General features: G+C 41.2%; 2 protein-coding genes across 3 annotated transcripts in view; both read left to right on the top strand.

The window, feature by feature from the left end:
* Positions 1 to 5: 5 nt before the first annotated feature.
* On the top strand, positions 6 to 2,469 carry LOC108902014 (PI-PLC X domain-containing protein 1). 2 transcript variants are annotated; one of them, XM_018703719.2, is made up of 7 exons: positions 6 to 172; positions 296 to 415; positions 787 to 911; positions 1,008 to 1,139; positions 1,470 to 1,637; positions 1,753 to 1,936; positions 2,042 to 2,469. In XM_018703719.2, the coding sequence occupies exons 2-7, from the start codon at positions 304 to 306 to the stop codon at positions 2,269 to 2,271; spliced, it is 951 nt and encodes a 316-aa protein (XP_018559235.1). In that variant the 5' UTR covers positions 6 to 172; positions 296 to 303; the 3' UTR covers positions 2,272 to 2,469. The 2 variants fall into 2 exon arrangements, with proteins under 2 accessions (XP_018559235.1, XP_018559242.1); XM_018703726.2 differs by lacking the exon at positions 296 to 415.
* Positions 2,470 to 27,120, top strand: part of spata20 (spermatogenesis associated 20) — a 37,088-nt gene continuing 12,437 nt past the window's right edge. Inside the window, 16 exon segments of the mRNA XM_018703694.2 lie at positions 2,470 to 2,753; positions 3,976 to 4,104; positions 4,183 to 4,247; positions 4,460 to 4,614; positions 4,709 to 4,852; positions 5,233 to 5,434; positions 5,535 to 5,665; positions 6,230 to 6,334; positions 7,028 to 7,102; positions 8,484 to 8,696; positions 8,921 to 9,113; positions 10,410 to 10,578; positions 15,614 to 15,686; positions 15,688 to 15,823; positions 21,487 to 21,686; positions 23,751 to 23,831. Of these exon segments, the coding sequence (XP_018559210.1) occupies positions 2,557 to 2,753; positions 3,976 to 4,104; positions 4,183 to 4,247; positions 4,460 to 4,614; positions 4,709 to 4,852; positions 5,233 to 5,434; positions 5,535 to 5,665; positions 6,230 to 6,334; positions 7,028 to 7,102; positions 8,484 to 8,696; positions 8,921 to 9,113; positions 10,410 to 10,578; positions 15,614 to 15,686; positions 15,688 to 15,823; positions 21,487 to 21,686; positions 23,751 to 23,831 (2,268 nt within the window). The 5' untranslated portion in view covers positions 2,470 to 2,556.

Here is a 27,120-nt window from a genome sequence, read left to right as displayed (position 1 = left end):
TGTCTGACAAGCAAATACATTTCAGTCTCTCTTACCGGAGTGCTACAACATAAAGACATGTAACATGAATACTACTACTACTCTACTGAGGACTAAAAGACTATGACCACATCACTTCTTTAAACACTGCTGTGGTGTCAAATCTGAGGTACTAAAGAACTCACTAAACAGAGTAAGTAGTGTTCCTCTAACCTTTTGACCCTTTTGTGCTTTTGTTTTGATGGCCAACTTATTGTTAGCTACAGCCACTGTGTTTGTAAAAGACTGCAAACTGAGTTTCAGATATTTTATGTAGAATCTGAGATGTCTCCAGAAAAAGGTAAAGGGAGAGCACAGTTCACAAGCTACCGTGACTGGATGGCGCAACTACCTGTTGAACTTCACAACACTCCTCTCTTTAATCTGGCCATACCAGGTATGAAGCTGAAACAATGTGCTACTTCTTACAGTGATACTGCATTCAACTAGCAAAGCATACAACTGTAGCTGGTCATAAACTAAAGTACTGGGCAAATTTAAACTTTGACCTCATGGCAGTGTTAGAGAAAAAGTCAGGGGATCAAAAACATCATTAAGATTTGTCCTCTGAACACCATGGGTTTCTGGACCAAATTTCTTGGCAATCCATGAGGACTTTTCTCTACAGGACAAAAATGGCATTATTGGAAAAGTCAAAGGAGCAACACATTGGACATTCATGATTTTCAGTTGAAAGCAATGATTAGAAGCTTTGGTAACATTGGTATGACTTTGCCTGTGTGTGTGTGTGTATTTGGTCATTTCCAGGAAGTCATGACTCAATGAGTTATGATTTGGACATCAACTCATCTATAATAGAGCCTGATAAACTGAAAAAACTCAGCAAGATTTATTGTGCACGTAAAATAGTGAGGAAGTGGGCCGTCACTCAGGTAGGGGGAATCTATGACCAGTCAGCACTAAATGTATTTGTCCATATGTGAAATAGAGAGTGGAGCATTTAACTGTTGTGGTGGCTTGGGTTGCAGGAGGAGACCATCACAAAGCAACTGGATGCAGGAGTTCGTTACCTTGACCTGAGGATTGCTCGCAAGGCAAATGATACCGACCCCACAAGGCTTTACTTTTATCATGGGCTGTACACACGGACTGATGTGGAGGTAATCAACAAACCACTTTTATGGTAATTCATACAAGTGGAAATGAACAAATACATGTAAATAAATAATGTTTTGCATGTCATCCCTCTCTTGCTCAAATGAAGTAATAATGCCTCAACATTTCTTTTGTAGAATGATCATTTTAGGGTCTTCTTTTTTAGTGTTTGCTGGTGGGACTTGAACTCAAGATTGTTTTTTTGACTAGTAAGGAAAAAGAATCCAGTTTACAGGTTGAGCAATTTTTGATATGGTAAACATCCCTAAAGGTGTCTATTAAAATAAGTAATACCTAAAAATGTATTTGAATTTCCATTCTGCCATTGTGATCAGACTGTTCTCAAGGAGATAAATGACTGGGCAGAGAAGCACCCCAAAGAGATCGTCATCCTGGCTTTGTCCAACTTCAAAGGATTTGACAAAAATATTAAAGAGCAGCTCCACAACCATCTTATCAACTTCATCAAGACCTTGTTTGGAGCCAAACTCTTCCTAAGAATGGTAAAGAATGCTGATTTCTTCAATTAGTCAAACATATCTTTGCTATTGTGACTCTTGAATAAAAAAAAATTGAGCTCATACCACTTCCGTAATATCTTTGAATGTATCACAACAGAACATCCCTACCCTGAAGCGCTGCTGGGACCAAGGCAGAAATGTCATAGTTTCATATGATTATCCTGCAAATCAGCACCCTGAGATATGGGGTAAAATAAAATATTACTATGGCAAAAGTATGGACCCTGCAAAAGTTGAATCAGAGCTCTGCTGGGTTTTGGAGACACCAAGGCCTAATCCGTGTGAGTTAACTCTTTTCCATCATCTCACTGGGTTGAATGTGCTGCTAACAAAGACAGAATGATGATTTCTGAGCTTTACTTGTGCCCCATCCCCTTGACCTGCAGCTTTCTTCGTGTGTGGCTTGAACCTGACTCTGCCAGATGATGCCAGGATACTCAAGTACATCCTTCGCCTCTGTGACAGGTTCACCAACGTTGTGCTGAGGAGTCTCCCAAAGCTGCTGAACTGGGTGAAACAGCAAGCTTGCAAAACACCGATGAACATTGTTGCCTCAGATGTAGTGACTCGTGACAACTTTATCCCAACAATTGTCCAGCTCAATATTTCCAAATAAGTGGAAAAGGGTGGAAAGGGACCTGATTTGTGATTTATTCTGCTACTTTAAAAAAAAGTCTGTTTATTCTCTTGATCTCTCTTACTCCTCTGGTGTATTTATTACAAGATCTAACACAAGCGATTGTTTAGTATTCCAGTTCCTGTTGATGCGCCATCATGTGTCAGTTTGTGATATTGCAATAAAGTGTTCACCTCACGCCTGGAAGTTTTGGCTGCTCTGTGTCAACAAAGTAGCTAACGTTAGCTTGCTGTTGTAACTAAGCCACACATTTGGTGGATTAGGATGTTAAGACTAGCGTGGCGTCGGTCGGCGTCCAGAAATAGCCCCGTTGAGCCCGCACGCCTTTTAACTACAGCTATTTTGGGAGCAGACAATTCACAGCAGAACCCAGGGGGCAACATAAGGTGTTTTAGACTTACTCCCCTCCCACCAAGCGACAAATCAGCGCTCCTCCATCCCCAGCCGGCCTGCTATCACAGGTAAAGCCACCTCGGCTAATAGGTTGCTAACGCTAACGCTAGCTGTGCATTACTTGCACAAGTCGCAGTAAACGAGTCTAATTTAGCAACAGAATTCATGACATGTCGGGTGTTATGTTGCTTGCCGCATGGTAGTTGCTGTGAAGATTGTGAACATGCTCTCGGACGAATAGCAGAGCTTACGCGGAACTCCTATACAAAACATACAATTTAACATGTCCCTATCGTTAAATATTGCCACCAGACACCTCTCTGTGAACTAAGACATTTAACGAAGGTCTAAATGCTTCGTATTTCAATTCGGCATAGCTACTTAACCTACCAAGTGTCAGTGATTTTCAATAATTTGACGGATTTTCTCTCTGGTTTGCTTGGTGCTCCTACATCCATCCTCTGCTAACGTTGTAATTTAGCTAACTCCTTGTGGGTTTTATGTAAAAAAAATAAGTTAGCTATGTGTCAGTTTGATATATCTATTCAGCCGAATTAAAAGGAATGTTCTAATATGTCGGAAACGTGTTCAGTCATGTTTTCTCGCGCACAAATATTTGCCTAGAAGTAAAGTCACTTAAAATCGAGTAATACTGACATGGAGTTCGACATGTCCAATGGCTAATAGCTACAGTGCTTGACTGTTAGTGCAGCTGTAGTAGAGAAGTGCTGAACAAGCTTCTGCAGTATCAGCTGACAGGCAGTGATGACACTTTGTTTTGATAGTATGCATGCTGGTTAAAGCAACTTCAGGCAGACAAATGTATTGTAGTAAGGTTAACGTTAGCTCTCTCAGTTTTTTCGAGTATGATAGCACGAAGATACACCTGTTTGACAGCAGACATTGTGACTAGGCATGGCAGGAAAACATACAGCTGTGTAAATAACATTAATCAGCAATGGCTCTGTTACATTTAATTGTAGACAGCTACATCAATGAGCAAATATACATAACAGCAACTCCATTTATTACATTAATTATTACATTTGCTGCTATGACAGCAGGTCTGTTAAGTGATGTATTAGTGCATGGACTTAACAGCTGTCTTTTTCAGTATTCAGAATTGCAACAGTAGTTCAGTCAATGACAGGTGACAAACAATAATACAGCCATTTCTAAAAACATGTATGAAAGCACTAAGATAATGAATTGCTGAGCCAACTGAAGGCCCACAAAAATGAAACCAACAAAAAGAGATTCAGACTCTGTGTGTGTTGTTTGTGTGTCCAGTCCATCTGTCTTCATGAGTATGGCATCGGGGGGTGAAGGTCCATCCTCCACCCCTCACAGACACACCAACAGGTTAGCTAAGGAGAGGTCGCCCTACCTGCTACAACATGCACACAACCCTGTTGACTGGTGAGTGACTTTAACGACCTACAGATATGCACGTTCTGAAATCTGATATCACACAGATTAATGTGATCTTTGTATTAGGTATCCATGGGGACAAGAAGCTTTTGACAAAGCCAAGAATGAAGATAAACCCATCTTTTTATCAGGTAAGAAGCTGCTTTTACTCCGGGTGCTAAGAGTTCTTTCTGTTTCAATTTGGGGCCACTTCAATCTGAAGTTTCTCATGTTTCAGTGGGAGAATTTATTACATGTTAACATATGTAAATCATACCTAGACACACCTCTGATATGAGATGACACTCACATGACTGCATACTGACTTATCTCCTGTGAATCTCTGTCTCTCCCTGACCACCAGTGGGTTACTCAACGTGCCACTGGTGCCATGTTATGGAGAGGGAGTCTTTCGAGGATGAGGAAATAGGCAGAATCCTTAGCGACAACTTTGTCTGCATCAAAGTAGACCGAGAAGAGAGACCTGATGTGGACAAGGTCTACATGACCTTTGTACAGGTATGCTTAAATTTATCATTTCTTATTCAGGTCTCTTTAGTTTACTTTTTTCGGTCAGTACTGTCTAATGACTTTTGGTTGCTCATGTCTGTAGGCAACAAGTGGAGGTGGAGGATGGCCCATGAGTGTTTGGTTGACCCCTGACCTTAGACCTTTCATAGGAGGCACCTATTTCCCTCCTAGAGACTATGGAAGTAGACCTGGACTCAAGACAGTCCTCAACAGAATCATGGAACAGGTAAAAAAAAAAGAAGCTTTTTTGTGTGCATCAACTTCATTCCTTTACTCGCCAAATGCTGTCTCCAGCAGTGGAAAGCAACACTGTTAAACAACTAACTGTTAAACAGGCTAACTGTTTCCTGGCTGCATATTTTACAGACAGAATTGACAGTGGATTCAATCTTTTCATGTAACGCTCAGCAGGAGAATAAATACACATATTTCCTGAAATGAAGTGAACAAATCCAAATCTATGTCATCTTCAAGTGTGTGCATGTTTATGATGCACTCAGTGTTTACAGTAATCATTTTTAATAATAGAATTATGTATTTTACTGTGAGCCTCGTCTACCATCTTTCTTATCCTTACATATGACAAGTATGACTTATGTTCTTCAGTGGCAGAATAACCGTCCTGCATTGGAGTCCAGCGGGGAGAGGATCCTTGATGCTCTAAAGAAAGGCACAGCTATCGCTGCAGACTCAGGAGACAGTCCTCCTCTGGCCCCAGACGTTGCTAACCGCTGCTTCCAGCAGTTGGCCCATTCTTATGAGGAGGAGTACGGAGGCTTCAGAGACGCTCCTAAGTTCCCAACACCAGGTAGACACAACAAAAGTCTGAATGTTCATCTCACCTGTTGAAACCTCGCTGTACCTCACTCTTTTTTCTCTGTCTTGGTCTCTCTTCCTCACTCCTGTAGTAAATCTGATGTTCCTCATGTCTTACTGGTCTGTGAATCGCTCCACCTCTGAAGGGGTCGAGGCTCTTCAGATGGCCTTACACACACTCCGCATGATGGCACTGGGAGGCATTCATGACCATGTGGCACAGGTTCATACATGTTTGTTCTAGAACTGAGATTATTAGTTGTTTAATTGATTAACTACTTTGATTATCAATTAAAATGTTAATTTAAAAAATGTGTGTCCAGCTTCTCCAATGTGAGAATTTGCTTGTTTTCTTCGACATGTATGATAGTAGATAACAATGATAGACATATACTTTGGATATGCAGTGTTAACTAGATAAAACAACATAATTTGAAGGCATTATTATCAGATAAATCAATATTATTGGTAATACTGCAAATAATTATATGTTGCAGCTCTATTTTGTTCATGCACAGACTGCAGATGAACAAACAGAACTGACTGACTCCACCACAGACACAGATAGATGTACTGTATGACTCTTCCTTTGACCATAAACATGAACTTTAGTGATCAGTTCATTTGTTCTGTTCAGGTTAGATATGCTCAAGTCACACAACAAGAGAGATGGTTATGTTTCCAGGGCAATATAGTACTGGCTTTTGTAATATAGATGAGCTAATAGACAGTATATACAGTATCTCTTTAATTGCTCTCTTTATGTCTCTCTCTCTCTCTCTCTCAGGGTTTTCATCGTTACTCTACAGATTCCTCCTGGCACGTTCCCCACTTTGAAAAGATGTTGTACGACCAGGCTCAGCTGGCTGTAGCCTACATAACTGCCTCCCAGGTGTGTGTTTGTGTGTGAGTGAGAGAGATTGTCTTTATATCTGTGGCTGTGTGTGTGTTCTTTGCCTGTCTTGACAAAGTAATTATCCTTCCATCATTCTGACGCTCTTTCATCCAAGTAATTTATCGCCATACTACCCTGTCAGCAAAAACCATTGGTGTACAACCTGGCAAGCGATTTGTTTTGCTTCAGACTACAATACAAATTCTCATAATGACAGTGAAGTTGCTGTTACACACACATATTACAGTTGGGTCATTTTTAAGGATCTTTGATTTCCATTTCTACCAGTTTTCACAGAAAAAACACTGACGTCTCTAAAAGGAGTAGATCGATTCAGTTTGAGTTCCCACTACCTGTGGACAGTGGTGAATTAAGATGCAGTGAGAAACTGTAATCTAGATGCTAAGGTTTGTAGTTTTCTCAGGAGTGTAGGCTGGGCTGCCCTGCTTTTCAGTGGACAGAGGCTGAGATACAAAAAGTTAATTAGGACACAAGCATGAAGGCATACTCGAACTCAGACACACATGCTGTACATTCTCGTGTTTAATGAGGGTATAGATGCTACCTCAGCACTCTCATTGAATGCTGCAGGTAATATCCTGTATATAAATCACATGATGTTATCTTTAAGGTTATGTTGAGGTTGAATCATGACTCTTAGCAGGTGTGTGCTATGTGTTTCTTTTTCAGATATCAGGTGAGCAGCTCTTTGCAGATGTGGCTAAGGACATACTGCTCTACGTCTCCAGAGACCTGAGTGATAAGGTGAATCATCTACAACCTTGTCACCACTTCTTAGTGTGTACATGAGCATTTTCTGTCTTACTGATTTTTCGGGAACCATGTGTCCTCCTTACTGCACCAAGGTCTAATCTAAAGCAAGCATTAAGAAAATATATGGAATGGAAGTCAGGCTAATGTTTAGTTTGGTGTTCATATGTGGGTTAGTGTTAATGTAGTGTTTGGGAATGCATGTTGGCAATGGCAAGTCATTAAAAATAGAGCAGTACAAAGTGTGGGCTGCTGTCACACTGTCTGTTTTCGCTGCTGAAAATGCACAAACATTAGCTGTACATCCCACCGGGAAATACTAAGTGTGCGTATTGTGCGTGTTTGTGAGCGTGCACTGTGTGAACACATCCTCGAGGGGAAGGGCTAGGACCCCGCTGACAAATAGCCTCTTAAACCCTTGCTCTCTTCTAAGGGTCAACCCTTTTTTTCCTTTTGATTAATGAGTCGACAGCAGCGAACGGGGCACACAATTAAAACCGCACTCGTTGTAATCATTATATATTCCCCAAGATTTATTATGTAATTATAGGTTAATGAATTAATGCTGCAAAGGTAATTTACTATAGACTCCATGTTTTCTTTGTGGTACAGTGGCTGGGATCTTCCCTCGGTGAGGAAGTTCTCATCATGACTGTAAAGATATTTCAATTCTTAAATGACAGTTTAGTTCTTTTTCAGGGCCTACATAAATGCTATTGTGTGCACAGTACAGTAATCAGACTCATGAAAGGTGATGGTTCAATTCAATACAGTCAGTTTTGGCTTTCCACTGTGAAAATTCAGTTCACTCAACACACTTGTGACGAGTAAAAATTGATGTTGCAAGATGGGGCATTTTTCAACATGTTGGCCTTAGTGGAGGTATGCACCCTACTGAGTGTTTTTGAGCTTCATCCATACTGTGGACTCAAAGTTTGAATATTTTAGACTCTGCTGCACTGAGTTTGACCAATATTTTTAGGCCTTTCTCTTGCAAGTACTTCAGCTTTGTGTCCGAGTAAATTGCTGGAGTATGCCCTTACTTTTAGATTTAGATTTAGATGGTTTCTCATGAGCTGTTTGGTGAAAAAGCAGTCCAATAATGAAGACTTATGGTCTTGATGTCCTGAAGTTGTTTTTATTTCTTTGATTTCAGCTGTAAAATGCTTCATGTGTTGCATTTTTAACTAGCTCCCTGAAGCTGGATTTCACCCATAAACATTTCAGAGCCTCAGTCAGAGGGCTTTTTCTCATTCATTTTATTTACTTGCCATTAACCAGCCATTTATTTGTTTCATGTCAAATCATTTTGCTATGAACCAGCAGCTCTAACTCTCCTTTCACCTCCTCCTTTCCTGTCTGTTGTCTGAAACAGTCGGGGGGCTTCTACAGTGCAGAGGACGCAGACTCTGTCCCAGCATCGGGGGGACCAGAAAAGCGAGAGGGGGCTTTCTGTGTCTGGACAGCCTCAGAAATTCGGGAGCTGTTGCCAGATGTGGTGGAAGGTGCCACTGGAGCTGCCACTCTGGCAGACATCTTCATGCACCACTATGGGGTCAAGGAGCAGGGCAATGTTGCCCCAGAGCAGGTACTTTTCATTTTTATTATGTCATCTGTAGCAACTGCAGCCTTTGCTTGGATTCAAAGATGTGATCATATACATGAAAACAGTAACACATAATAACACATTATTCAGACAACATTTTAAGGTGTTAAAGCTGGCCCATTAAGGCATTATCATGACAGCTGTTGCAGTCAGTGTGAGTTCATTCCTGTGAACACCCTCTCATCTCCTGTACTGTGCGTTGCCAGGACCCCCACGGGGAGCTGCAAGGCCAGAATGTGCTGATTGTGCGTTATTCAGTGGAGTTAACGGCTGCTCGCTTTGGCATCAGTGTCGAGAAAGTCAATGAGCTCCTGGCCTCTGCCAGAGCCAAAATGGCAGAAGTGAGGAAGAGTCGTCCACGCCCACATCTGGACACCAAGATGCTGGCCTCATGGAATGGTAAATGTCTACACAGGTTTACACTGTACTGGAGTGTTATTTTAACGTCCACTTTTACAAATTTACTTTACAAACTGAATAGCATTCAACACCCTCTATCCTACATTTGGATGAGGAAAAACTCCCCAAACTGTCTCAGACAAACTGTCAGCCATTGGGATTTGTTGCTGTTTGACAGATGATACACAAAACATCTAAACATCCCATCTGAATCAAAAAAAAGAAAACAGAGCAAAAGTTAGAATTTAAAGTAAAACTGAAAATTGAAATATGTTGAGTTTTTCTGGAATATGTATTTAAAGGTGTTATATGTAAGGTTTTGCTGTCGCTACCTTAATGTTAGCATTAACACCTGTTTACCTACCAGTCTTGAAGAAACGTTGCAAGTTCAGCGAACTTCATTCCTTATTCGCACAGAGCTGTCTTCAGTGATAGAAAGCAATGTCAGTGTTGATTCTTGTTTTGCTCCTTTTTCTATTCACTTTTTTCCTACTGACGTTAGCATGCTAACCAGCCAGCTCCTGCCCATTCTGTCTCATAGTACCACTTTGTGATGGTGAGTCACTGTAGTGTCCAGTCTGTCCTTAGTCTAACATTAAAGCCGTCATAACCCAGGCTCACTGTACTCTGTATGTGTAAGTCTGACTGTCGACTTCCAAAGAGTTATACACATATTTATCGTCAGCAGTGTGAAAATGTGTGTAGAGTATTACAGAGACACTCGTTGTCACTTTGCATTAGTGTGATGCCAATTTGGACAACATTGTTTGTCCAGCACATTGTCTCAGATGTGATTAAATACAAGAACAGAGAGCACACCACACACACATAAACACACACTCGCTCACACAAATTTCGCTCCCAGGGTTGATGTCTCAAGACAGTGTGTTAGTGAGGTAATGAGGCTCTGCGATCCCGAGAACTTCCCAATTAGACACAAGACTCTCCTTCTCCTCTCTAATGAAGAAACTCCTCCATTAATCACCTGTCCTCGGCTGCAACACTTTGAAGACCAGGCTGTGCTCTCACTGGGCTTTGATACGCTACATGAAAGAAAATTGGAGGGAAAAAGGGAGGAAGGAATGAATCTAGAGGGGAGAGAGAAGGAATGAGTGAGAACAAGGAAAGTTCACAGTGTGGAGAAAATAACTAAGCTGGGACTGAGGTGCGGCCACACACTGGTGCCTCAGTGGAGGGAGGACATGTGGTTTTAGGACATGTTGCTGAATAACAGTCATTTTTTACCTAATCATCCCACCACAATCACCAACACCTTCTCTTCCACTTCCTTCTCAGGTCTGATGCTTTCGGCCTACGCTCGTGTTGGAGCTGTGCTGGGGGACAAAGCCCTGCTGGAGAGGGCTATGCAAGCTGGCAGCTTCCTCAAGGAGCACCTGTGGGATGCTGAACAACAGACCATTCTCCGATCTTGTTACCGTGGAGACCAGATGGAGGTGCAACAGATGTAAGAGCCTGATAAATTTTGGTATGAGTGCAGTGTGTCTGCACTGGTCGATGTGCTGCTCTGGCTTCCCACCATTGTTGTGGTGAGAGAAGACTGGATTGCATGCTATAGTATGCAAATGCACCAACATGTCAACATGCTGCTCTATTGTAAACTTTTTTTCATGTACATATTGGTACCATATTATCGTGAACAATATGATATGGCACAGCACTACCTTGATGTCCTTTAAAAAAAGAAGGCTTTTGAAGTTTTTGAAAAAAGACAGAAATGGACATTGGTCATTGAAAGTGCTTGGATTTATATATTGTGCAAAAATAGGGATTGATTTTCACTTTTAGCAAATCAATAAAGGTTAAACATTTGAGAGGTGTTTATACATTTAAGCCTCTCGTTCTCTGTAAAGCATGCTAATGCTCATTATAAAAGATCTTGGTGTTGTAAGAGTAATTAACCTTGTGCTGGGTCTCAAACTAAGCTGCGGTGGGTCATTGAATTCATTGAATTCAATCCTTGAGATGCCCTTGAATTTGATGTTTAAGAAGGTGTGGGAACCTTGGTAAAAGCTGTCTTGATGATCTTATCCACCAATTTACTCACATGCTCATATATATATATATATATAACACTGAAAGGTGTATTCATTCTGTGATTGTTCCCTTTGTCGACACTTGGTACACATTGTATGTTAAACCCCATAATTGAGTTTTGTTTTGATAAATACTGCTGCAGATTCTGTGAGGACGAGTTTGACTCTTAGTGCAGGAGCAATAAGCAGTTGTTGTACTGTGCAAGGATGACTGGCCATTTATATGCCAATAGGAAATGAGGCTTTCGGGATGAATGAGGTTACAGCAGGAAATCAGAGAAGACGTTGACATGTGCTGTGGTAACCTGGTTACTGTAAAACTGTGTTTGCATGCACAAGTCTGTAATTAGATTTCTCCTCTTCACTCTATCATATATTTGAAGCAAGATTGTCCATATTTTAAGTGGATTATAGGTGCCTGTTTTCCTGGTCAAACCTTTTGGACTGACGGCACAATGAGAGAGAATATGCAGTTTTTTCTTGCTTGGTGCCTTTGTTTGAATTTTAGCCTTCTCGTAATAGCCTACTTATCAACTAAGGAGTCTAAATTATGATTATGTGTATTATTAACATACACATTCACATAAATACACACACTCCTGTTGATTGTCCAGGTGTCCCTGTTCTGTTGGCCAGCCCTGCGCCCCACTTACAGTGAATGAGTGAGTGTGAAATGCCACAGAATCAGCAGAAAAATATGCCAGGAGTCCCACAACACGCATGATGAAATGCATACAGTTTTAAACACACGCATGAACAGAAAACACACTTGGCCTTGTTCCATAGCTTCTGTCTCATTCATAATTGTCTAATTCAGGATGGTGTCAGCACTGAGAATGCTTACCAGGGTCCTTTTCTCAGGCTTGGTTTAGTTTTCACACGTGGGTAAATCACTCTGTCATGCCAGGCACATATGGGCCATGGACTAATTTGCCAGGAGGAATGGTAGGTGCTGAGACTAACTGGGTTAATAGGCTGTGGAGTGTTGAGGAGCTGATGCCATAGATTTTCAGTGGCCCTCACCTGGCACAGTGTGATTGAGACTCTTACTAGTGTCTTCGGGGAGCAGAGGGAGGCCTGAGAATGGGCCGACTCAGGCAGGAACACTGCAGATGTTGACTCACTCTTAACTTGATTTATCAACATTTTTGGTCATACGCAGTCTGTTTTTACCAGAGATTATATATCAATGAGTTCTTTCTTCTGCAGATTCTTTAGTAATGATGTGTGAGTGTCTACAGGTTGTGTGCTTCTGTTTTGTCCACTTATTTTATTTATATTAAACAAACCTTTGTTTCTGCTAGAAACACATAACTTGGCTGTTGAAACTTAAATGAATTCTGTAGGTTGAATTCATGTCACATATCTACATTACATGGCCGAAAGGTTATACACACTTGAACAAAGTATGTGGTAGTTTGAACTCTGGGCATTATTATGCTGCTGCACATATGGCTGTTGGTTTCTTAAATCATCCACACCAAACTGGGAAAACCATTTCTTTGTTTGCCCATGTTCATGATGAAGCAACATTTCACCCAGTGCAACAGTGTCCCTGCCTCATGCTTACACTTTAATACAAAAATACAAAGTCAGTCATAACATTGCCTTTAGAGTGTATCCTGTGGTCATTAGGGAGATGTAGTGAGCATTTTGAGAGAAGACATTTGTCAACAGAAGGCAGAAGATAAAGTATTAGGTGTCACTGCTTGGCTTGGTGCACAAAGAGCAATTAGATGAGAAATACAAGAATGTGAGACGAATTCCAAGGGTCTCCAGGTTGTCAGAGGAAAACAAACACCAGCTACGTTTTCTGATTAATGGGGGAAATATATTTAGATGTTATGGCACCGCGTAATGCTTTAACAGTACATTCTGTAGCACAAGCAAGCGTATTAAATTATTCTCTAACATAAAGGTCTCAGCTGTTGTAAAAATGATGGGACTCAAGGTGTCTATGTGATCCATATCGTGCCAATAGGCTTTTCCTTCTAAGGCTTACTCAAGAGGAAGTGAAGTAGTTGGTATATGAGAGAACCATTATGAAGCTATTATTATATAAGTGTTATAAAAGTTCTATGATACAGTAGACGGTGACAAGGCGTTTTATCTTTGCTCTCAGGAAAATGATTCATTTAACACGCACTATTTAAGGTGTGAATGAAAAGGCTGTAGAGTATTTGTAAAAAGCTTTGACATTTTTGTGTTTGTGTGTCACTGAGGCCCTCTTGAAGTCTTGTCTCAGGTTGCCATTCCTGTGGTTGGAGTCACTTCAGCCAGATGACATGTCATCCTGTGAATGAGGAGGTGTCCTTTGGGAGGGGAGAGTTGTCAGGAGCGGTGAGGATCATGCAGGTTAGAAAAACCCAGGTTTATATATTTGGAAGAGAAAGTAAAGGTGAAAAAGATTCAGCTTTGTCCTACTGCACTTTTTCAGTGTAAAAGGTTATTGCCTGCATTTCAGGTGTACTTACTTTCAGGTTTACTTCCAAGTAAACAGCTGGTTTATTTACAACCACATTGTTGTTTCCCTGTTTGGCCTCATAACAGTGATGTTACTGTGTTGTCAGATCTCATGAATTACCTTGGTGAGTACAGTGGTATTGCAGAAACTATGTAATGATGAAAATAAGAACCACATTCTAATAAACCAGAATTTTCCTTTCAGATTACTGTCTTAAGCTACTGTGATTTTTCGCACTGTGATGGGATCTCCCCACAGTAAAGAACTGCTTTATTCACTGTGTGGTCTCAGACAGTTCCCATAGAAAGCTTCAGTGAAACTGCTACTCTCTGTCTGAGGTGGGAAAGCCGTGCATTTTCCAAACTGGGTTTTTTCTGCTCTCCAGCCATTTGGGGGCGGTAATCAGTCCATTACGGGTTGGCAGACCAGAATGAGAGATCTCTTTCTTGGTTTTGGTTTAGGAAGAACCGAGGATGAGGACTAACTGGTTGGTTTTGTTAATCAGCCAGTTAGTGTGGTTCACTTGCCCACCTCAGATAAAGACCCCCACACTTGTGTGTTAGTGGGGCTAGTGATCTGACTTTTCACTTTGTACCATCATCAGCTTGTGTTACACTTGATGGATCTGCCAATACGCGAGGGCCTGTGTGATGTGAATTTTATCAGAGGATGTACGTGAGGCTCTGTGTGGATGTCTGTGTACCCTCTAATTTGCTGGGCCAGTTTGTGTGGCCACAACTCCACAAGGACACCAACTGTGAACACACATGTCCAAGTTCCTCCAAACAGAGTAGAAATATTAATAAGAACAACTACACATCCATGATATGTGCAAGGGATAATGTGGATTTACATAAAACTGACAATGTCCTGTTCTATGCAAGAGTGCTTGCTGTCTCCTTTCAACTTATGACTCCAGCACCTCTGTCCGTCTGGGAAAGATAGGCCCAGTTATGACTCCTCATCTCTTCATGACCTCCTCGTGCACTTCATCTCCTCTAAAGCCTCATCCTTTTTTCAGCCTCTTGACCACCAGCCACCAGCCTCACTTGACACAGCACTATCTGGCTTCCTGTCACTGTCCGTTCCCCTGCACTCACCTAGATTGGGTGCCATTGTGGGAACTGAAGGGGGAGAAGAGGCCCTGAGGGGGCTTGTTGTTTGGCATTAGAGTTTAGAAACTGAGTCAGAGTTAGGGGGAGAGTTTGGTGATACAATACTGACACTTGTCTTGGTGCTGTGTGTCAGTCATGTCAGTCACTCTCAACTGAACAATAAATCCCATAAATCACATACCAGTGACAGAGAACAGGTTAGAAGATTGGTGTAGACAACACTGCAGGTGCAGAGAGGACTTCAAGGAGAAAAAGAACAAGTAGAAATGAAAATATGATGTTGGATAAAAATTGAAGAAATGACACAGGGGTGAGACAGATGAAGGGAGAGGTAGCACAGTGACACTAGAGGGAGCTGGGATAGTGTAACTGCAGTTAGATTTGTCTAATTACCATCCTGCATCACTTGAAGCTTAAAATACTGTTTATGCGCAGTTATGTGTAAACATAAATGTCTAATGCCTTCGATGACAAGCACAGAGAAGGCAGATAAGTAATTTCACACAAAGAAAAATGCTTGAGGGAGAGATTACACTCAGTGTTCTGTGTGTATCGTAATGTAGCCAAGTACTGTCCCAAATAAATCCTTCAGGCTTTTTGTTGTCTCACTTTAAAGTGAATTCTTCTGGGTTTCTCTACTGTCTAGATAGAAAACATAGCTTGATCTTCTTCAGGGTTCATAAAGAAGCATTTGGTTTATAAAACATGAGCAAAAAAAACAAGAAGCTGAACTAGTTCACCAACAGTCACACCATCTCGACAGTTCTCTCATTTATCCAATGTTTAATTCTTAATGAAAATGTCCTCATTCTGGCATTTCTCCCACTTCTCTGATTCTCATTTCCCCTCTTCCTCTCTGTTCTCTAGATCTCCACCTATCTCCGGCTTCCTGGATGACTATGCCTTCATCATTTGTGGCTTGTTGGACCTGTATGAGGCCATCGCTGCAGGCAGAGTGGCTGCAGTGGGCTGAGGAGTTGCAGCTCCGGCAGGACACGCTGTTCTGGGATGACCAGGGGGGAGGCTACTTCTGCAGCGATCCCAGCGACAGCACTGTACTGCTGCAACTCAAAGAGGGTGAGGGATCATAGAGTGACATTGTCATATCAGCAGTCTAGGTCTATTCCCTTTATGCTAATCAGATTAACTACCTCAGTAGTGAAATCTCATATGAGACAGCATATTTTTGTTCCTTCCCTGCTCTTACCACAGCAGTACCAAATTTTGACACCCAACCCTCTGCGTTACAGGCATTGACATCGTGCCACAGTCTGGTCTGTGGGGGAGTGACAAAAAATCTATTCCAGTAAGAATTACGATTCTAATTGGAATATGCAAACACACAAACTGCTTCACACACACACACACACGGAAAATAGGACTTAATAAACAAAGTGAGAGTGCATTACTTGATAAAACACAGCACGAGAGACGAGCCAAAATGAAACAAAGAAAAACATAAACAGGGATAGAGGTCTATAAAGAGGATTGTCTATAAAAATCTGTTTTTAGAAGCTGTTAAAGCAAGTATACAGTAAACATGAGTTTTTTCTTCATTCTCAAAGAAGACAAGGGTTTTGTAATTAGCTTTGCTAATGAACTGAGGTATTGTTAAAATGTCATATCACCTATAGAATACACTGCACTGAACTCTAGCACTAACAGATGAGCTGGCTGACCACCACGCTCTGCAGCAAAGACTCCCACCCTGCTGGTTTGGCCAGTGGGTGAAATTTCATATATTTTTACATAGTCAGCCATAGTTTTTTTTTTTTCTTGAGCTAAATGCTAACTTCAGCACGCTAAGAGGTGTGCAATGCTAACACTCCCATGCTGTCATTCAGTCAGTATAATATTTACAATGTTCACAGTCTTATTTTTCTGTGTCAGTGTTTGTCACACTTGCTAATAAGCACTAAATGCAATGTGCAGCTGAGGCTGATGGGAATGTCATTAGTTTTGCAGATGTTTAGACAGCACTAGGAAAAAAGTCAACAGATCACCAGAAGTATTGCAGGTCATCCTGAGGGGAACACGAACATTTAAACCAAATTTAATGGCACTCCATCCAACAGTAGTCTGGTTAAGATGTCTGCTTAAAATAACAAATGTTAACTTATGGTGGTGCTTTTATGAAAAGTCAGGGGCTCAACAAAGTCATTAGGATTCATTCTGTGGGAACAACAAATGTCCATGCAGATAGTAAGAACTTGGACCTGCTTGTAGTAAGTTAGTAAGATTCATCCTTTGGAGACCATGAATGTCTGTGCAACATTTTGTAGCAATCCAACCAATAACTATTGAGATATTTCAGTCTGGAAGTGGTGGACCATCAGATCAAGTAGGAAACAGTAAGGTATTGATGCTACTGCTGCTGGCTCTAATAAGTTGAGAAATGCAGGGAAGGATTGATGGACAACTGAAGGATTAACAGTATCGCTGCAGCATTCCTCTGTGGCTTAGACAAGTTCAAAGATGGATGGATAGCTCAGACAGATGAATAAATACAGACTTTAAGGCGTCCACTGCACACAGTCAGATAATATCAACACATCGACGTAATTTGACCACAGGAACAAAAAAAGCATGAATAAATGGTTGTAATTTATTTGAACAACAGGAATGTTAATGGATGGGTGTAATCATTCATTCATTCATCTATTCATCCATCTCTGTCTCACCTGCCTCTATCCTTCACCTCATTGATTGATCCTGAGCTTAACAAGATGGAAGGTTCTGCTGTAATTTTGGTGCCAGTTTCACTCCATTGCTACGCTTCAACCACAGGAGAGAAGGGAGGCAAGGATAGGTGGATGGATGGATAGATGAGTAGCTTCAGGATAAAAGAGGAGAGCAGAGGAATATTGACCTCCAGTAATCAACCCTCACTCACTCAAGTCGAACTCCTCCAGCATGAAAGAACTCAGACATGACTCTCCGATTCTTCAGCTACTTTGATCACCAGACCTGTCAAATCTGTCTCCATTCTGTCTCTCGGTCCATCTGCATCTGACAGATTGAGACAGGGCACACAAGGTACAGTAGGAATCTGAAATCCTCTGTCTGCCTCTGGCTCATCTCATTAACATTTTTACTTCATATTTCATCAATTTTTTTTTTATTCACTGCATTTTCTTTCTTTGTGTGTTGCCCTCAAATGTTGCCTTTCAGTTCAGTTCTAAGCTGCACCACTGCCATAAAATACAGTGAATTTCGATACCCTTCTTGCTTCCTTCTTGGAATGAATACAATCTAGAGCTGTAGTTCATGTTGGCCTAAACTGTTCTCTTCTCTTTGAGGATGAAGAACAAACATCAGAATGGGGAAAAACGATTGTTACGCCAGATGAGCTGGTTTTCTGATACTGCTGATCCCAGGTTTGATTTCTGCTAAGGCACAAAGATGGTAGGGTCAGAACCGGGCGTCGACAGACTGAATCTATGAACCCAACTAGAACAAGAACAAGCTGCTGGTGGTGTAATGATTGTGGAGCATTTTTTCTTGCCACACTTGGGGCTCCTTAATACCAATCAATCATGGTTTGAATGCTCAGTCTATCTGAGTGTTGTTGCTGACCATGTGAATCCCTATGATCACAGTTCACCATCTTCTCATGACTGACCCTACCCAGTATTAGTGTGGTGTTGCTTGCAGAGTGTATATACTATGACAGATATAACGAATAGAGGTCAGCATCATCAATCTACCGTACATCTCTTTTCTAATGTATGATGATGTACAGACAGTCTGCTGTCTTTACAAATAAGTACGTCTTTTATTCAGTATGTAGTTTAACATTGCAAAGCTGCATTACCTCACAGTGCCTGTGGCTGGATGAGAGTTTTTGTAGCAAAAGATTGATGGGATATAAATATAAATGGGTCTGACCTCAACATGCACTGCAGCCCTTCTTCAGCTGCCAGTCCACTCCTCCAACTGATGGCTGCTGGCAGTTCAGAGAAGCTGACACATTGTAGACATGCAGACATTTACCTTTGATCTGTCAGACCAAAGTTTCCAATCTGGATTTAGTTGCCTGTTTCTTTTTGTTTTTACTCTCGAGTTACTCTGTCTGACAGTAACCATCTATTTTAATGGCTTGTTTCTCCCACTTGTATTTGTATTCTTTTTCTCTTGTCACCTCTACTCAGCTTAATATCTTTCTCATAATACAGTATGTACTGGCAGTAGACTGGTCTTTTCCCCATCCTAATGGATCACATACTGTGTCTTTTCTATTCTCTTGCCATTGTTATTGTATTTCTGCCAGTTGGAAAGTAAGAATCATTTTTTGTACAGCCAAACAGGAATAAAAAATCCATTGTATCCAGAGCTGCACTTCATGGTTCACCCCTTTTGAGACTAAAATTATACTTCCTTTTTGTGGTTTGTATAAGATAAGTTTTGTATGTGTTAACATATAATCTCTGCATAAAGATGTAACTTGAAATTGAGAATTTTATCTGGAACATTGTCAGTTTTAATGTTCCAGGTGCCACAGCTCTATATTTTTTTCACCCCAAAAAAAAGAATGACACACGCAAACTCATGTGCCTGTGACAGAGAGCTTAGTGCAACTAGTTCAGACAGAAGCAAGATACCACGGATGGGAGGGGGGAACAGCGAAAAAGCTAATAGTTATTCTTGTTAAGAACTGTTGACAGATCAGAGATGACGGTTGCGTGTGTGTGTGTGTGTGTGTCCGTGTGTGGCAGTTTCTGTCCCATCACACCTGCGTCTGTGTGTGTTTATCAGAGCTGACGTGTGAGAGGTTTCTCATCTGAGAGGATTGACTGTGCCATTATGGTGGCGGCGCTGTGTAGGGTTGAAGCCCATTAGTGATGCTACAGCCGCTGCAGTGTGGATGCCTGTCCCAGCAGCGCAGGCTGTCACCGCAAGACGGATTACCCCACCACACAGCCACTCCACATCTTACAGCCCTGCTACACTCCCCTGTGTGTATTTGTTTTGGAGGAGTAAGGTTAAAATGATATACTGTATCTGTTCTGCTTTTATTTAAAAAATCAGCTCTGTTTGGTAAAATCCTTTTTTGCCTCCTGTGGCTAAGATGCTCATTCAGCTGTATTCCCATTTGGCAGAAGGTGAAAAATTTAGGATACGTCAGCTCGAGGCTACTTCACTTCAGAAACATCGGTATTAGTTTAGACTTTAAAAAAGTGGTGTTTTAGTGCAGTGAGTGTGTTTCTGGGCTAACTGCTTTGTGGCTCAGTCTTTGTGTGTGTGTGTTTCTGAGACAGTGTGGGTATATGTGTATGTAGTGGCAGGTCTGTCACGGCTTGAAATGTGTGTATGACCTCCTTCCGTAGGGCTCTTTAAGAGGGGAGATATGTGAAATGAGGGAGGTGTACAGATTTACTCGGTCAGCCTCTGTGTGTGTGTGAGTGTGCGTGTGTGTGTGTGTGCGTATGGTGAAGCATTATTGCCACGGGACTCGGGAAGAACTGTAACATAATGCAGGATAAAATGACATTATTTCTCCAGTTCAGTCATGCATGGCTGTTCATGTGCGTCTGTATGTAATTACAAATTCATGCTTGTCGTATGAAATATCGCATATGTAGTGTACAGCACAGTTTGCGATTTGTGTGTATGTATGTGTGTGTGTAATTGATGTCACACACACACACACACATTCAGGAAAAGGCATCAGGGTAATGTTAAGCAGCAGACATGTAGCGAGGTCATAGGTCATGAGAAGATCACCTCCAGGCTCTCCCTGGACACTGATAAGACATAAGGACCAATCACTTAACAGGGCTAAGTCATGAGGTCATCTGTTAGTCCCATCACATCACACCACACATTGTGATACTGTGATTATTGTTTACTGGGGGAAGTGATAGGATTGCATAGAGTGTATATCTTAATTTACTAGTGTGCTATCTTTCCTGTTAGTTCGATCAATTGTAACAGAAAGTCTAACAATTTGGACCAGATGCATCACATTTGTTACAAGATTTATTACTTGTGTCTCATGAAAGAGTAGAGACCTAATATCTGTTGTGCACCCATCCTGTTTAACACATACATCTTCCTTTTGGCTCTGTACCATCATCTTATTTTATCATTATTTATAACACAACTCTCTTTTGTTGTGTAGACTCAGTTGCTTTTTGAAATGTTTTGCCTCTACAGTATGTACAGACATTAAAAAAAACCCTACAGCAGTGTAGGTGCAGACAGTTGAAGCTTCACCAATCAATATTTTTTTACTTTTAACAATAGATCAAAGAATTCTCTCCGCCCGGTCCAGCTTACTCGCCTCTTTTAGCTCGTTGTTTTGGATGTAAGGTCTGTTTCCAGCTGTTTTCAGAAAACTGACTACCTATGCAGCATCATAGTGCACACATGAAAATGAAATACCGACAGGCTGCTGAACACACTGGTGCAATTAAGAGATAACATGCAGATATTGATTCATGAGGACTAAAACATAGAGAGAGAATATCGATGACCAGAAACAAAGAAAAGAATGATTCTGTGTATCTGCTAGAGTTTTACTGTTAGTTGACAAGTCTTTGCCAACACAGTAGCCAGAACAATTTTATAAGGGTAATATACACTGATGAGCTGAAGCATTATGACTGTTCTGGGATATATAAGACAGTAAATGAGCAGTCAGTTATCATAGTCAATGTGCTGGACACAGGAGAAATGGGCAGTAAAGACGATAACTGTTGAAGCCTGATGAAAACGTTGTGAATCTTTGTGTCTCTCAGATCAGGACGGAGCTGAGCCCAGTGCTAACTCAGTGTCGGCGTCCAATCTCCTGCGTCTGTCCCACTACACCGGAAGACAGGAGTGGCTTCAGAGGTCCCAACAACTGCTGACGGCATTCTCTGACCGTCTGACCAGGGTTCCCATAGCTCTGCCTGAAATGGTCCGGTCTCTTATGGCCCAGCACTACACTCTGAAACAGGTTATTATGGGTACTCTATGTGCGGGTTCAGGCACCAGAAGGATTTCATTTGTCCTCTGTGTTCACACCTTAAGCCTCTAGTTCCTTCAGGTATTTTTCGAGCATTTTGAGTGTTTTAATAAATAGGTAGGATAGAAATAAAACCATTCCAGCTAATTCTATAGACACGTAGTCTACTTGTGGACTGTGGTGACCATCTGAATATCTCTATTTGGAGCTAAATGGGCATCTACTACTGTACTGTTTGTCTGTGTTAACCCAGGGGTTAATCAAAAGCATTTAATCCAATTGTTGGACTGGGACAACTGAACAACCATTATTGTGAAGCTCTAGCTTTCTATGGTGAGCCCTGAAGGCCACCTTAGCCTGGGGAGTGGGTGTGTTTACCTGGCTGTTAGCCTAAACTCATTTTCATGTCCGCCCACTGGAAACAAGTGTTTCTGCTTGCCTGACAAATTGTGTGAGAACAATAGACATTCCATTTACCAACAAGAAGTGAACCAAATAATACACAGCAGCTGAACAAGAGGCTGGTGAAACAATGAACATCCCCATATTGGCTGTGCTGACTCAATACCAGTATGTATTGAAGGGGAAATCAGTGCAAGTAAACTAGGCTGCTACAGCAGAGGACTGTTTCTTTAACAGTAAGAATATTACTTATTTGTCAGTAAATGTTTCAGATTTTTTTCTGGTTCCTATATTATTGCTGCAACTACAACATTTTTCAGTAGTGATGATGAAGTAAATATTTATAATTAACCAAATGTGGCCCCTTATTGATATGGTGTCAGAATGGTGACAAATACTGGTCATAATTCAATCAGAGCGTATCTTGGATTATATATAAATGGATTATATATAAAACAAAGGTGCTTAGTTTTAAGTATCTTTTTTTACCTCTATTTTGACTTTCATGCTTCCATACTTCTGTGAGATTCACAGCAGATTGAACATACTATAGGTTTGAAATTTCTCTTACTACTGAGAAAAGAAAGCAGCAACATTCAACATGAGATTCACAAATGTGTTACAGATTTTGGTGTTTTAGTTATTTTTTATGTTATTAAAATAAAATAAAAATATTCTCACTGTGCACGCCTGATAACAATTGCAGGAAGTCAATAGTCACCACTCTTGGACACTTCTTACTGAGACCCAGCATCCTGTAAAGACTTCAACAGATAGACAGATAGTCACATGCCAGAATATTGTTATTATTAAGTATGTCTCAAGATAAAATTGGCATTTTAACCTTTAATAATCTCTATTCACTTATATGCTTTTTCTACCAGAGTTGCTGCATCTCAATGAATAATTCTCATCCAACTATAACTATGGTTGGAGGCTCAAAGCTCCGTGATATAAACCCTGCTCAGATGAACCTCTGCTTGCAAAGATCTCTCCTTAGACTCTGTAATATGTTAACTTTTTTTTAACCTCAGCTGAACTGCTATAGGTCATTCGAGGACAGTCGACAGCTCTATCTCAGCTCTTTACATATACGCACACTTAATCCCTGGACATACTGACTCCCAGAATCTTTTTTTCCCTGTTTTAACAGCCATCATGCATCTAATGGGCTCTATGAGCTGTTGAGCCTCAGTTATATAAGCTGTTTTGAAATATTAACACAGTTAGCCCGAAACCACTGAAACCAGCAGATACTAGCAGAGCACAGCAGTTACCCCAAAGTTTCTTGGTCACCCTAAGAAAACTTTTAGCTTGAAAGCTTGTGCAATCAAAGGAACAAAGAAGGAGATCAAGGAGGGGGACAGTTAGCCTTCTGTCCATCATATATGACCTGCAGAGGATGAGTCGAGGCAATGAGGCGAGGCTAACGAGCTCAGGGGCGAGGCAAGGTGAGGCAGTCCCAGAGAAAACACCTGCCTCCCTTGTTACTGCTACAAATCCAGTACTGACCTCTATCACTTCCTCTCCCTCTCCTCTGCAACCTTTCCCCTCTTATTTCACTCTATCTATACTTTTTCATCTCGTTATCTCTCTCTCCTCCTCTGTTCCATTTTCCTCACTTTTTCCCTCCTCCACTTGTATTTTTTTCAGATCGTGATCTGTGGCCAGAGGGATGCCCCAGACACCACAAGCCTTCTAGCAGCAGTCGACTCACTCTTCTTACCACATAAGGTAAGTGTTTGAGATCCTGTGTGTGTGTTTGTGTGAAAGAGTGATGCATCATCTTGACAAACTCGTCATCAGGACAAACATGTCATCAATCCCTAAAGCAACCCTGACAAGAAAAGATGAACTTAGAGCACATAGACACACACTGATTTACTTCAACATCAGTACCTTTATAGTGGCAGCAGATTCACACTAACCTTTGAAACATGCACACACACAAACGTGCACACACAGATGCAGAGTGGGACTGACCTAGAACAGTGCCTGGGGTGTTGGCTGGTTTAAGTGTGGTTCTTTAAAGGTCAAGCTGAGCTCCTCTCTTTCCTCTCCTCTCTCTCCTCTCTCCTCTCCTTCCTCTCCTCTCCTCTCCTCTCTCCTCTCCTCTCTCCTCTCCTTTCCTCTCTCCTCTCCTCTCCTCTCCTCTCCTCTCTCCTCTCCTCTCCTCTCTCCTCTCTCCTCTCCTCTCCTCTCTCCTCTCCTCTCCTCTCCTCTCCTCTCCTAGGCATTAGTTGATCTTAAGCCCTTTTCTAACATCTAAATGCCTAGTGGCTCTGCAGTTGCAGAGATTCTGAGTGTGTGCTTGTATGTGTGTGTGTGAGTCTTCCTGCCAGCCCTGACACAGGCTTTTGGTTATGAATTGGACAGCTGTCAGTCTGAGTCAGACTTACATTCTGTATGGATGCCCAACATTTATGTTTCCTATGACTAGCAGTTAGCCTAGCTCAGCATAAAGACTGAAAGACCAAAACTTCTTGTTCTTACACTTCAGTGTTTTAATGTTAATTAGTAAACTTTACAGGTGCTAACAGGTGGGTTTATTTTAACCTTTGGACAGAGCCTGGCTAAGCTAATCGGCAGTAGACTGTAGTCTCATTACTTAACATACACATATGGAAGTGGCATCAGTCTAATCATCTTTCAATGCATATTATTTATTTTATATTAAATTTTGTAATGCATCTTACATTTTGAAATACTGTGTAGGTTATAAACTCATGATTACATTCTTTAAGTGTGTAACCCTGTGAAAAGGTTGTTTGATGAAGTGGACCTCCTCTGCTATACTAAGCACTTTCTTCACTTTTATTTGTTTTGAATGCAGTTTGACTATATTGATTACCTTATATTGGATCCTCTGTAATGTGATTTTGACTCCATTGTGGCTTTATTCTTTGTTTAGTTGGTCTGCAGGTTGCAATTTTGGCTTCTGCTGATTGTAGTGGATCACAAAGAGTAGCAGGAAAAAAGCAAATCATGTCCACTCAGATTGAGATTTATTTTGCTTTTATAGACATTTCTGCACAGGAAGTGAGACATGAGGATGAGATCTGCATCCAGAGTGAAAAGGATCTTCAGTATTCTGAATGTGTGAGACTGCTCACTGAGTTCTGTTTATTCCACTGACCCATAACTGAAATTAGATCAGTAAATTAAAGCAGTGATTGTCCAGTAACACACTGCATCTCTCTCCCCCTCTCTCTTTTTCTCACACACACACACACACACTCAACAGGGCCCTATTGAAATATAGATGAGTATTGCAGTATCAGGCGATGGCTGCAGTAACATTAAGCCATTGCAGATCCCTGCAGAGAGACAGAGACCAAGACTGAGCCAGATAGAGCCATTATCAGGATGGATCTATTATTAAGCAAGTTGTACATTATATACTGTCGCATCCAGCCTGCACTGAAATAACAGAAATAACACAAATAGTCGGGGTCGGTAAGGGTCTTTATTTTTTGTTGAAGCCTTCTGAAACCTGCACTTACCTTGTACAGGCAAGTATATTAGGTTCAACAACCTTTCTCAGTGAAATTAACAGAATGTAAAAAGTTATTTTATGCATTAAGTTCAAACCAAAAAGAGCCCAGCCTGATGGAAGGCTTTGCCCTCTGTCTGTTAATGGTAGAGCTGAAGACACAAGAGGAGTGGATTTAAGACCTGATACAGTGAAGGAGGAGGTGATAGTAACCACAAGAAAACATTTGGTCTTCACCAGCAGGAAGAAGAAGAGATACACACTTAAAGTAGGATGAGAGTCGGTGTTACTCCCAGCTGGAGAATGCCATTTCTTTATTACTCCAGATAACTTTACTATTAACTTTATTAATGGACTGTGAGAGAGAGAGAGAGAGAGAGAGAGTGAGAGAGCGTATGCACTTATGATGTGCGCACATGTGTCTTTGTGTGCAGAATCCAAAAAAAAAAGAAAAGACTGTTCTGCACAGATTTGTTAGAATGGCACAACAGATCTAGATTTTCCTCTAATGAGCCTTCATTGAGCCTCAGAGTGAGATGCGGGGAAGCTGGGGAAGTCATATACAAGACAGGAGGGAGTGTGTGTGTGTGTGTCTCTGTCTCCAGATGTTGTGAGAACAGCCGGCCATTAGTGGCAGTAGCAGCTATCTTGGCTAGGCTGAGATGTAACACACACACACACGTGCGGGCGTGCACTCATTCTCAGGGATGAGATACCATCCTCCCAGAGGAATAGCAGCACTGCCTTCAGCAGCTGTGAGACACTATCAAAAACACACACTAGCAGGCAAACACACTTTCTGATGTATGTAGGTCCACAAGCACATATCCACATACCAACAGATCCAACACATACACATATTCTGGTACATATGCACATATGCATATTCATATCACCACACATGTAAACAGAAGATGTCACGTGTATGCTGTGAACACATACAGACATTACTGATGAGGGTAGAATGCAGACAGAGAAAAGAAAGGTTGCACAATCAGTAATGATTAGTTGATTGCCAGGACCTTTAGTCTGCATCAGTTTTTATCATCGGTTAATTGACCTTTTGTTTGTTTGCCGCCAGACTTCTTATCTGTTGGTAGACACACGATTCATACACAGTTCACGCTAACAGTTGCTGTTAACCATGGCAGTCATAGTCAGTCACACGATGGATCCTTTATTTCAGACAGAGGTATTTTTGAGTTGTAGCTAGGTAGCTAATTTAGCTAACTATAGCTCCATGTGCTAATTGAAAACACTATTACCAGCTGATTTTTTTAACGTTTCTAGCTTATATAAAGTTTCTTGGATAAGAAGCGCTGGAATGAACCCCACAATGACCAGGACTGAGCTGTTAACATAATGCTAGACATTTTTTAAACATGATCTAGAATCGCACAAGCTAATGTAGCCTAACCAGCTAATGATCAAGTTGTTCTTTGGTCTTTGAAGTAGCATTTGGTTATTGCTGGGTTAGTCAGACATGCAAACTGCTAACAAAATGCAGCTTAAGGTAAAGCAGACAAACAC

The sequence above is a fragment of the Lates calcarifer genome, linkage group LG23, assembly GCF_001640805.2.
Source record: "Lates calcarifer isolate ASB-BC8 linkage group LG23, TLL_Latcal_v3, whole genome shotgun sequence".
NCBI classification, from domain to species: domain Eukaryota; kingdom Metazoa; phylum Chordata; class Actinopteri; family Centropomidae; genus Lates; species Lates calcarifer.
Note: the sequence above shows the minus strand (reverse complement) of the source record. Positions and strands in the feature narration are given on the sequence as shown.